This window comes from Poecilia mexicana, unplaced genomic scaffold (genome assembly GCF_051168715.1).
Source record: "Poecilia mexicana isolate PSO_F unplaced genomic scaffold, ASM5116871v1 scaffold_11, whole genome shotgun sequence".
In the NCBI taxonomy this organism is placed as follows: Eukaryota; Metazoa; Chordata; class Actinopteri; order Cyprinodontiformes; family Poeciliidae; genus Poecilia; species Poecilia mexicana.
The window spans coordinates 24,235,575-24,248,115 of record NW_028263380.1 but is presented as its reverse complement, the minus strand read 5'-3'; the positions used below and the strand labels follow the sequence as shown (position 1 = coordinate 24,248,115).

Genomic DNA, 12,541 nt, shown 5'->3' with positions numbered 1-12,541 from the left:
AATTCAACTTAGAAAGATGTTGACTGTTCTGAGAAATGTCATTTTGAAAATGACTGGTGTTTACTTGTTTCATGTAATCTGACATTGTTTCTGATGTCAGTCCTTTTCTGAAACCTGATTGTGATTCAATTTCCAGGAGAACTCAGAAGATGACAAGAAGAGGGGACGTTCGACGGACAGTGAAGTCAGTCAGGTTGGTCTAAACGCTAATGTAGACTTAATGATGAAATGTTGTTTTTGAGGTTTTAAATGTAAATAATTAGAATAAATTGACATCTCAGATTTCAACTCATTCATACAATTTTAACATGTTTTTATGATGACTTATGATGAGCTGTGGATACAATGCACAGTTTTTATTAAAGCATTTATTAATTGCCAGTCTTATCTTGAAATCTGTGCAGCCGAATTTAACAAACAAAATCCTTTGCGTTTCTTTTCCAGTCACCAGTGAAGAATGGAAATCCCTCCTCGTCATTATCTTCGTCCTCCTCTTCCTCATCTTCGTCTTCTTCTGCCTCGGGGCTCACCTCATCCTCTCTGGTTTCTGTTGCTGGCGGAGGCATCGGTGGCTCTGGAAGCAGTCATCTTAGCGCAGTGGGGGGTCCTTTCTCCAACACTTTAGCCGGTAGCTACAGCAACGCCACGCAGCAGCCGCCTCACCCGTCGGTGCAGCAGCAGCAGGCCAAAAACTCGCCGAGCTCTTCGGCTCCCATCAACTCCAGCACCTCCATCAACAGCCACAGCGCCTCGTCGGCGTCCTCGCCACCCAGCACACAGGGGCTCCTGACTTCGAACTCCCTGCCCCAGGCGCCTTCGGGTCCCACGGCGACCTCCAACAGCCTTGGCCTCAGTCTGGGGCCCTCTCTGGGGAAAAGCTCCATCTCCACCAGCCCCGGCCTGTCAGGGATGCCGGCGTCCCTAAGCAATATGGTGGGTCTTCTCTCAAGCTCCACCCCAACCCCCTACGCTCAGGCGGCCGCCTCGGGCACGGCCAGCTCAGGGTTACCGGGCTCTCTCGGCGGCGTCAGCAGCACAACGACCAACAGCGGGGTGGGCGCCATCGGTAGCGGCAGCATCGCGGTCGGCGGGCCGACGTCCTCGCAGGGAGGCATGCTCGGCACGGCTTCTATAGTGGGGAGCGTCGGCTCGGGGATTCTGGGCTTGGGTTCAGGTCAATCTGGGGTGCAGGGGTCTTCCCTGGGGCCGCAGAGCCCCATCGGGAGCTTAGCTCCTGGAAGCGGAATAGGAGTTATCGGAAGCAACGGCGGCAGCTCAGGATCCGCAGGGAGCGGAGTCGGAGGAGGAAGCTCATCCCTGTCCGGTCGACCACCGAGCAGACAGAAGCAGAACGGTAGCACCAGTGAGTATCTGACCTCCACCCGAGTCCGTTCATCTAAATATAAATCACGCCTGTTCTTCTGGCATTTGGGTATATGTAAATTAGAAAATAGAATCTAAACCAATATATTAAGGGCATTTTTATGAAATATAAAACAACAAAACAAGACTTTTGACCTGACATTGTTGTTGTTTGTATTGATTGGTTGGTAAATGCTTTCCTTAAACTATCACCACAATTTACTATCTTACCATGTATATTGGGAAATTTGGAAAAAAATAAAATAATAATAATTTACATGAGTGTAAATGAAAGTCGTCTAGATGTTAGAAAGTGAAGGACATCTTGTTAAAGATTCAACCCAGTCATGTTTTTGAAACACGGTTTTTGATGCTTTCCTGATTTGCATAGTGTATGGTTATCGGGTTTAATCTGCTGCAGGATGGAACAACAAAACTCTTATTTTTATTTATTTGCCATTTTCAAAGCATCCATTAAAATACTGGGGTAAAGATTCAGGACTCTGAATTCCCCCTAAGTAGCAAAAATGTTTTAGGCCTGCTATCATCTACAACAGCTTAGCTTCTCAAAATCTCCACACGAACACTCACTAGTGCTAATCAGCCAAACGTTTGAATAAGAGTTAAACATAGCAGACAATTTATCTAACCTCAGAGTGCATTCAACTGTAAAAAAGCTCACTAATAAACCCAAACTCCCAAAATATTTTTCATCTTAAAAATCGTGGCCTTTTTCATTTTTAACACAGGCTCTTGAACTCTGGTATTCTGAAACATTTAGGATTATTTTGTTGTCTCTAAACGATAATTTGTGAAGAGTCACACATTTTATTTATTGAGCTACAGAGTTCATTTTGATGGTTTGCTCTCTCTCTACAGGTCACAGTGCTGTGGTAGCAGATAGCACAACAGACTCCGCCCTCAACAGTGCCACCCAATCACAAAGCAGCCAATCCTCATCTCTGACCTCCACAGCCAATCAGCTGTAAGTTTAAAGTACAAGAAGAACTTCTGAAGTAAATTTAATTTCTTCAGCCTAACCAATCTTCAATATTTGTTTATTTATTTAGAATTTTTTACATTTGCTTTTCATTTTTATTGTTATATTGCTGATTGGCTGAGCAACATGTCATGTGAAATATATAAATTTGATCGCTTGCACCACTGTTCCTCCTTCCCAGTAAGGACACTGGTCCCAGTTTACTTGGCTCCATGGGTTTGTTGTCCACCTCCCCATCGCCAGCGTCGTACAGTGAGGCTAAAACAACGAGCGGTGGAAGCCTTCAGAACGGGCCGCTGTCCTACTCACAGCCACCTGAAAGCATCAAGGTGAGGAGAATACAGCGTTGTCTCCTGATCTTCATCGTACCTTTTGTTCACTGATGTTCTCTAAATGTATCACTAATTAGCTGACATTTGGTGGTTTTTGTTTGCACAAGCTTTTATTCAGGGATAAAAGAGTAAAGAGGGTGTGAAAAACTAAACTTCCCATATTTATTGTAAAAACAAGAAATTAAAACGGAGTATAATTTTCCTTCCATTTAACAATTATGCATCACTTTATGATGGTCTCTGGAAGGTTTGAGGCTGTAATGTGATAAAATGTGAAAAAGGCGACGGATATGAGTAATTTAGCAGAGTTGTCTCCTGGTTTTCTAAAAGTCTTAAGGTTTTTTTCTGCCTTTTGGCTGCCTTTCCAATCATTTCCAAGGTTTCTTAATTTAAGAAATGACCAGTGTTTTGACTCAACTATAACAGACAACAAACATGCCTTAATAACTGACTTGAAATGGGATTTTTGGGCACTTTTTGCAAGCAGGTTGCGACAAACTGTTCTTATAAACCCACCAGACACCATTCTAATCCAGATTTATCTCTCTTTGGGGAGCACTTCTTGGATGCAAACGTAGAGTTTTGTTCCCATCAAGCTGTTATCTATAGTTGTATTTGTGGATATAATTTGAAAAGCTGGAATAGTCTTTTTGTAGCCAAATGCAAAACAAAAAGGGTTCCTTAAATGCATTATGTCTTTGTGTAGCACTGATTCACATACATTTTCACAGTTGTGTGTTCATCTGCAAAATCTAGTAAAATTCTGGGAAATGTCAAATTTACCAGCTTTTAAATGGATGTAAATTTAACACCAGTTGCACAAAAAACATCTACAATTTTCACTGTTATTGTTTTTTAAGTAACTTCAAGCCAAAATAGCAATATCATGTTTGAAAAAGGAAGTACGCCCTTACATCAACGGGGAACATGTTCAAGAGAGAAAGGAGCAGACGGGTAACGCAGATTGTTAATTGATCACCATCATTGTTTCCACCTCTAACTGCACAAGTTTTCAGTTTACTGGTTTAGCACAATGTGAACTAAGAATATCAGCAATGACCCATCAATAAGCAAAGGGTGGTTTGTTGAATTTGTCCTTTGTTGAATTTTCTGCACAGAGAAAAACAACCAGTTGCCAATCTTCTCAGGAGTTAAAATCTAAAAAAATATTCAATGAAAGATCAGAACGCACAATACTCTGAGAAATTGTGAAAGACCCCAAATTTCAATTTCAGATTCCACACGCCTCAGCATGTAAAGTCAATAAAATTGATAAAGACGGAAAGATACAAATGTTGCGAGGAGAGAGCTTTGTTATATAGAAATAATGACAGAACATCTTCACGTTTTATGCAAATGAACTTTTGGGAATTTTGGAACAAACTGTGAAGCATTGAAGAGGGGAGCTGATGATAAGTGCTTGTTTTATGGTCATAGCCTGTTGCTACTGTGGGTGCAATTTTTAATTTCTAATTTGGATTAAAACAAAAAAGCAATGCTTTGGAATATTACAGATTTTTGAAGGACAAATAAAAACGTCTTCAAAATCCATGTCACACTTATTTTGTAGTGTTAAAATAATATCCTGAACCCAGGGGAGTGAAAGAAGGAGAGTCAAAAAACAAAAACACAAAAAGGTCCAAGAAGTAAAATCTAACATATTTCCTTGGCAACCTGATCAGTGAAGCGGAACTGGCGTTCCTCCGCCCAGAACGATACAACAACTCTACACACACATCCAGGAGAATCTGTTTTCCCATGAGTGTCCTTGTCTGTCCTCATCAGCCCCAGGAGCCTCTGAGCAGGTCCATGGCCGAGCGAGCAGCACCCAGCTCAGGGATTGAGGGAGATGTGTCCTCCCTGCACCTTACTTCAGGTAGGATTCACACCAACATGTGCTCCAACGGGAGGACCGAGGGGTTACCACCGAGCAGAAATAGAAACGCAGCAGATTTAATGGAACTAAATGTCATCTCCCTTCCCACTCTCAGCCGCTTCTGAACAAAGGCTGCAGCTGATATAATCATCCCTGACTCAACTTTATTTCTTGTTGTCTCTCCTCCCGCTGCATCATCTTTTCCCTCCCCCTCCTCCACTTCCGTTCCCTCATTTTTTCCTGTGTCCTCTCAGACATCTTCCCAAGCAGCACTACGGCCCCCTCGGGGGCCCCGTCAGCACCTCAGTCCTCCCTGTCAGAGGTCAGCATCCTCCCGTCACTGGGCGTCTGTCCACTGGGGCCAGTTCCCTTTTCCAAAGACCAGCTCTACCAACAGGCCATGCAGGAGGCGGCGTGGACGCACATGCCCCACCCGTCCGACTCGGAGAGAATCAGGTGCAGTAAACTTGTCACAGTTCCTTTCATTGAAATAATTACAGGTAAAAGGGATCAAATGTTTGGATACAGGATGGAGACTCTAACTGTGGGACTCGTTGCCCTCAGCACTCAGTGCACCTCCATTTTGGACCCACTCTGAGAGCTGATGGTTTAAAGTAATTTCCTCTGATCTGTTCATACTGTAAAATGTGACTCTAATAAATGTTATCTACAGTCACTCTTTGGCATTTTATTGTTCAACCCACGGCTTTTTGAGCTTCTAAAAGCATCCTTTAAGTGTTTTTTTTAAATTGATTTTGTTTTTTATGAAAACAATTGATGTTAATTACATCTAGATGTTTAAAATAAATTATTAATATATCATATTATGTAAGATATAACTGGTCTGAATGAGAATCAAGATAATAATAATAAATGGAAATGGGCTCTTACCAAGTATTTTTGGTTTAGTGCAAATATCTTTGGTACACTTGAGATGAGATCAAACCCAGTTCTGGATTAACAACAAGATTTCTTTTATGTTTATTTTAAAGGCGTGTGAAAGTTTCTGAAAATCTGTTAGAAAAGTTGTCATGGATCTTAAATATTTTAAAGATACAGATACTTTTTAAATTATTTATACAGTGAAAGCACAAGTCAAGACCAAGTAAACAAATAAATTTTGCTTCACTTGCTTTCTTAACAATAAACCAAACCTAAAGGTAAACAAACATCACTCAATAATTTATTAGGCTTGAATGAAAAATACAAATCAACGCACTCGTAACCTTTTAAATACAGCGACAATAAACATTTATTGATATTTTTATATGTCTATGTTATGCATTTGTTTTCTTGGGTTTTTTGCATTTTCTGACAGAAAATTTTAAGAATTGTTCAAATTCATTGTTAACTGGCATTCTACATGTGCACATATTGGTCTTTAATCTCCCTTAAGAAAATGAAAAATCTTTTTTTTTTAAGTATTTCTCTTTACATTTGTGATGCCAAAAAGATTCAGCCGATTTCTAAGCAACGGAAGCAGCTTAGAGACTCTTTTTTGCGTTTAATATTTTCTGAAGCTCAGATGTTCTCTGTACACCTGCACACAGATTCACAGTCAGAACCCGGTTTGCTGCTGCTGCATCTGCAGCCCACACATCTACAATTGACATTTAAATCCAAACACTCGACAGCTCCCTTCCAACACTACCTGTTTGTGTTTTACAGTCGCAGCAGAAAAACGCTTCTGTCTGTTTCTGTTTCTTGAGTCTGGTTCACTTCTAATCTCTCATGCCGTTATTTTTCTGCTCACAGCCATAATTTCTGCTGCTTGAGTTGAAGAGCTCACATTAGTCAGATATTCCGAGCTACCACTCCATAAAGATTATGATGTGGTGATTGTTATTTTTCACGCCACACGGGATCTAAAAATACAGAAGTTGGCTGAAAATGCACTGTTTGCTTAGCAGCTTAAAATGAATCAGCAAGGGCAAACTTTGGGGTTGTAGAATCCGTGTTCAGATTTGATCTGAACTCAGTTGTGTTTATCTTAAAAATGTATATATATATATATATATATATATATATATATATATATATATATATATATATATATATATATTATCCTAAAAAACACCCACATTATGCCACTATTGTTCTATAACAAAAAAAAAATTGGATTAGTTATATTCTTATTAATTATATCCCTTCAAATTAATTTCTGTTGGAATTGGTCCATTATTTTCTTTTAATTAGAGTTAATTAACCAGCAAGAAACAAAGCCAAACTACAGCATTAGTCTGAAAATAAAGAAGATTAAGAAAAACACAGAAAAAATTTCAACGGTGTGAAATCATTAAATAAGAAGAAAAGATGTTCTGAAACAGTTCAACGGTTAAAATCTGTGTTCAAAGCCGTGCTGCAGTTCACTGCCTGTTAGAACGCCTTTAAAAATGCATGAATGCTTTATGTGGGCCAGCAGTGCTACACTTAGAAAATTTAATAGGTTTGTTTTTAAATATTGTATATGTGATCATTTTAAATAATAATAAAAATCAATAGTATGCTATTAAAATACATGTAAAAGTTTTTTTGTGGTGTGAGAAAGTATTTTTGTATTGAATGAATAAATTCCCTTATTTCAGTGTTTCAGTAATTATTTCATGAACAGGTGTTGTATGTCATCAAACTTAGTTGGACTGGTCAACACTGTTATAGAGGAGCTGATTGTTGCTAAGTCTCTGTGTCGCCGCTGCAGGCAGTACCTGATGAGGAACCCCTGCCCCACCCCACCTTTCCACCACCAGATGCCACCACCTCATTCTGACACTGTAGAGTTTTACCAGAGGCTTTCCACGGAAACGTTGTTCTTCATCTTTTACTACCTGGAGGTAATTCTGTGTTCATGTAACACGGCTCTAATGAGGAGTTTTTAATTCTAATTTAACTGGGTTATCTGATGATAAATGCTATGAAGACTGCAGCCGTTCCTGATTTACTTCATGTCCCCTCTGCTCCCCGCTGTGTCCAGGGCACTAAGGCCCAGTATCTGGCAGCCAAGGCCCTGAAGAAGCAGTCATGGAGGTTCCACACAAAGTACATGATGTGGTTTCAGAGGCACGAAGAGCCCAAGACCATCACTGATGAGTATGAGCAGGTCAGTTTGGATTTATGCTCACCTGCTAATCAAATCCAGTTGCTGCAGTTATTGTCCTTGGCGCTGATTGTCTGAAACCTGAAGAGCAGAAGAAAGGAAGGCTGACTGTAGAAATGATCTTCTGGTTGTCCTAAAATGTTCTCCACTCTGTGCATTAATGCATATTAATGTATATTTCATGTTGAAACTATTAAAATAGGCACTTAAAAGCATTTTTAGAGAGAGTCTGAAGTATTTTAATTAACTGTGTGTGATTGTGACGCCTAACCCCACAGATACTGGGGGCAACTTGGAAGTGGGCTGAGGACCACACCCTGGGGAACGCCAGATAATAATATTTTCCCAATCTTTCCTTTTTTTTAGGGAACATACATTTATTTCGACTATGAGAAGTGGGGCCAGCGGAAAAAAGAGGGGTTCACCTTTGAGTACCGGTACCTAGAGGACCGAGACCTCCAGTGACACGCACAGACACCGGCGAACGGACATCTGAGAAAGTAAGAGGAGGACAGACGGATGCACAGACAGACAAACGAATGAAGACGGGTGATCCGCCTGCTGACATTCCTGGATTTGACCTCAGCTCTCTGGGGGGAAAGGAGACTGGAGGGTCAGCGTAGGGGTGGGGAAGGGGGGGTGGCCAGGTTTGCAAATGCACATTTGAAGCCCCCTTCCTCCCGCCTGACCCTCCAAACCCGCCTTACTATCCTCACACTGACAGAGACAATTCCTCCCACCCTGTCATCTCCTTCCTCCTTCTCTTCTCCTCCATCCCTCCATCATATTATTTTTATTTGCGTCCTTTTTTAGCAGCCAGACATAAAATCAGTCTAGGTTGTCAGAGAATTATGGTATTTTCATGCTCTTACGCTGGCTTTACGTTCTCTCAGTCCCATCAGGACCAAAGAGATTTTATACACACAATTATTCAAGAAATTGGGGAAGTCGCCTTCAAATGCTGCAGCAAGAAACAATTTCTGGCTCTTTTTCCACAAACAATTTAAACAAACATGATTTTAAGCCCTGAAAACTTCTTCAGATGATTGAAGAGGTTCATAATTGTTCAATTTGGACCCAAAATGTTAGATCCTGTCATTCCACCCTGCTGCTCCCTCGAGTGTTTGTTCTCGCCTCAACAACCTGACTTCACCTTTCCGTTAACACCGGCGCCAGTGGCTGTTTGTCGTAGGTGGCACCACGGACCTCGCTCAACTCTGTTGTGTTCCTTTATAAAAGCCCAAAGAGCATTTTTGCGAGGTCCAAAATTATCCTGCACTGTTTTTACTTCTGTCAGGCCTGTGGTGGAGGAGGGTGACAAACAGCCGGAGAGGTGCTGGTAGTAACCGACTCTTACCTGGTGGGCAGCGTTATGTCACGCTCTGCAAACAGATGCACAGAAATAGAATCCAACTTCAGGTCTCTTTCCTCCAGCGGTATCTGTTTACATGGATTGTTTTTCACACCAACAAGGAGAAGGTGAACCAAAACAGCGAGACAAAAATGTCCTGGATACACTTTTTTCATTGACTGCGACCTTTAAAGGAAATGAATTCCTAAAAACAAATAGCATTTCGAGGAACAGAGGTAGAGAGCAACTAAAAGCATGGGCAAAAACATAAAATTCAAGTAAATAAAGAAAAGATAGTTCATCAAATCTACAACAGTGCTTCAAATAAAACACAACTGAATAGTTTTACTTCTTGAAAATCTCACAGTTAAATCAAATCAGTCGTCTAAGAACATAAACTAATAGACCAGAACTGCAAAGTCAAGTTTTTATCTTTTGAAACAAAAGCTAAGATGTAATATTGTTTTTTTACACATTTTTTATGAACTTGCATTTGTTGTGAGATTATATAACGCAGATCTTATTCAATTCTGTTGTATTTGCAGAGCACTCCTCTTCCTGTTTTGGCCATGAACATGAAGCTCTTGATGTTTTATGAAGATTGGATTAGCACTTACAACGCGATATTTAAGTTACTGCAGAGAAACCAGGGCATATTCTCCTACAGCAGCAATTTGAGTAAAAGACAGCATCATATTTGGATTTTCTGATGAATTGGGAGAAATTTGAGCGATTTGTAATTAATCCTAATTGGAAAATTTGTGAGTGAAGAGCCCACCGACGCCTATCATCGCCGCGGAAACACTCACAAGCTTGTTTCCTGCTTTCTGATGATTTCAAACAGCGAAAACAAAAACTGCCAGCGCGACTAGATTTAGCCAGATTGCAAGAGAGGATCCTTGAACATAAAAAGCTGCAGGTGTGATGAGAGTTGCAGGTGTTGGATGCTTCCAGCAGCCAGGTTTGTTTTGCTCATTCAGGCCCAGCTTCCTCCTATCCTTCCTCCTCCTCCTCTATGTGCCAAAGAGCACAAACACCAGCACTGCTGCCCACTTCTCCTCTGTCCTGCAGGTCTCTGCTTCATGTTTACACTCTCATGGATCCAATTAAATTCACAATGAACTCACACATACATAACAGCCCATGTACCATCCTGGACACCCGGACCACTTCCTCGTTTTGTCCCTCTTCCTTTGTTTCTCTCTCGGCCAGACTCCTGCCTTCCTCTTTGTCTTCTTCTTCATGCCAGGTAGATATTTCCTTTTTTTCTCAGGAAGTATTCAATTGACCATTTTATGAGGAAATGTATCAGCCAGCACAACAACAAGCGAGCAACCTTTCAGCAGCAATTCGTACTTTTAATTTTGGCCTCATTTGGGAAGTGTTAGCCTGTATTTGTACTCTACAGTGGCCCTTTTCATTTCACAAAAAAAAAACAAACAAAAAGCATTTTTTTCTTTTTTAATAAAATAAACAAATATTCTCCAATGTTTGGAGCAGCTGCTGAAAGAGAAACCATCTTTATATTTTGTATTTGTTGTGGTAGATTGTATATTACTTTTTTTCTTTTTCAGAAGTGAGGAAAATCATTTTAAAGAAAACACAAGGACGGAGCTCTGCGTCCTTTTTAAAGATCAGTTACTTCTGGACAGGAGTTTGAGTTGTTGTTTTTTTTGTTGTTGTTTTTTTTAAAGCCAAACACAAAGACGAGACACAAAACCCAACACGTATTCACTTGACTGACAGTCCTGCTTTTAACCTTTTTTGTTTACTGATTTTTGACAAGCGGGCGGGACGAGAGGTCGAACCCAAATGTGAATCTCTTTCTGCACCTTGTCAAAAGTGTTGAATAGACTCTCATTCTTTAAACCTCTCCTTTATGTTTCGTTCATTTTTTTCCGTTTGTTGTTGTCGTCAGACAGCATGGAATAATGACACTTGCAAAGTGGCGCTGAAAAAGTAAATAATGACATAACCATGATAAAAGGATTGTAAAATATTAATAAAGAATTACTTTTCAGAAATCTGTGCTTGTTCTTTTTTCCCCACATGGTTTATGCTTGAGTTGAAAGTGGAAAAAATACAGCTGCAGGTTCCCATGGTGACCAGGAAAAAGTGGTTGGCAGGAAGAAAGTTACAGGCATTTTTTAAATAGATTTTTAATATAGATGTGTAGGCATACTGAAAATTAAAAAAAACTTTACATGACTGAATTAAAAAGTTTTTCAGAAAAAGGTTATAATTTTTGTTGCTGGGAATAAACCATAAAAGGAAAAAAATTCACAATACATTTTTTCCATTTTATGTGGGGAAAAAAAAGGAAAAACATTCCATGTGTGCTTTTATTTTGGCAATTTTGATTTTTGGTAAAAAAGATGTTTCCCCTCCTCCAACATCTCTCTGACCTTACAGTCAGACAAATTTAAAAACAAAAACAAAGGAGCTGGATTAGCAATGTTTGTCAACAACTGGTGGTGTAATCCAGAACATATTACTGTGGAGTATCATCTCTGCTGCTGTTAGCATGTCATAGCAGTCGGTAAACTGTCAAACAGGAACAGTCTGTAGTCAGAGGCCTCTTCAGATTTGTTGCGAGACTGACTGCTACTGGATATCCCGACTGGTCACTGCAATACTTTGATCATGTGAGTTACAACATTCAATTTCCTTTTGGATAAACAGTGTTTTGTAATTGAAACTTAAATGTTAACTTTTTTTTTATGCCTCGAAATGTTTTTTTTATTCTGTATTGGTGGATTTTCATACGTATGGGACTTTAACAGGACAGCTTGGATAACCCCAACAGCAGATGTTCTCTCTTCATCTGCCAGATTTTTATAGATGAGTCGATAAAAAGCCTAAAAGATGCCGGGGAGTTAAATATTTCTCTCGTTCCGTGTTCACCAAACACACCTGGGTGTTTTTCACATGGTTACATACATTAACACCAGCAGCTGCCTCTGCTGCCCACTGAGCGGCTCCCTCACAGGCAAATCAGCTTCACTCCGCCGCTATAACGTACCTCTGCAGTGTGTGTGTGTGTATACACCCACCCCACTCCCCCCACATCCTGTCCTTCACCTCTGGGCTACCGCCGCCCCACTTATTTACACTCGGCCTGCTTTCATGTGCGTGTTCTGCAGTGATGTTTGTTTACTCTTCTCGCGGTTTTCACTCAGTTGTTTGCCACAGTCAGACATATGGAGACGTGCGGCCATATGGCCGTGTTTTGCAGTTCTCCAGAGTCAGGCTGCAGCAAACCGCTCTGTCATGCTGCTTTTTGGATGACTGTCTGCATGCTCCGACCATCACAGCTCCTCATCCAGGGCTGCTGCCTGCAGATGTGACGTTTATTCAGTTTAAATTCTCTCTTGTCCACGGAAATTGTTCTCTGAAGCTTTCATGAATACAGAGTTTGAATGTGCGAGCTGCATTGTGTGGAACCCTGGGAAATTAGTGTGGTGTTTAGGTAACTGTGCCAGGTTCAGGAAAAAAGGACGTCTAACCTTCCCAGCATAAAACACAT

At 40.6% G+C, this 12,541-nt stretch overlaps 1 protein-coding gene across 1 annotated transcript in view; it reads left to right on the top strand.

Moving 5' to 3' along the window:
• LOC106919625 (CCR4-NOT transcription complex subunit 3-like) overlaps window positions 1-11,039 on the top strand; it is a 29,463-nt gene extending 18,424 nt beyond the window's left edge. Inside the window, exons 11-19 of the mRNA XM_014990115.2 lie at window positions 137-193; window positions 445-1,363; window positions 2,242-2,347; window positions 2,544-2,691; window positions 4,480-4,570; window positions 4,825-5,026; window positions 7,269-7,401; window positions 7,542-7,667; window positions 8,031-11,039. Coding sequence (XP_014845601.2) covers window positions 137-193; window positions 445-1,363; window positions 2,242-2,347; window positions 2,544-2,691; window positions 4,480-4,570; window positions 4,825-5,026; window positions 7,269-7,401; window positions 7,542-7,667; window positions 8,031-8,129 — 1,881 coding nt within the window. The 3' untranslated portion in view covers window positions 8,130-11,039. The remainder of the gene's footprint in view (window positions 1-136; window positions 194-444; window positions 1,364-2,241; window positions 2,348-2,543; window positions 2,692-4,479; window positions 4,571-4,824; window positions 5,027-7,268; window positions 7,402-7,541; window positions 7,668-8,030) is intronic.
• The last annotated feature ends 1,502 nt before the right edge of the window (window positions 11,040-12,541 follow it).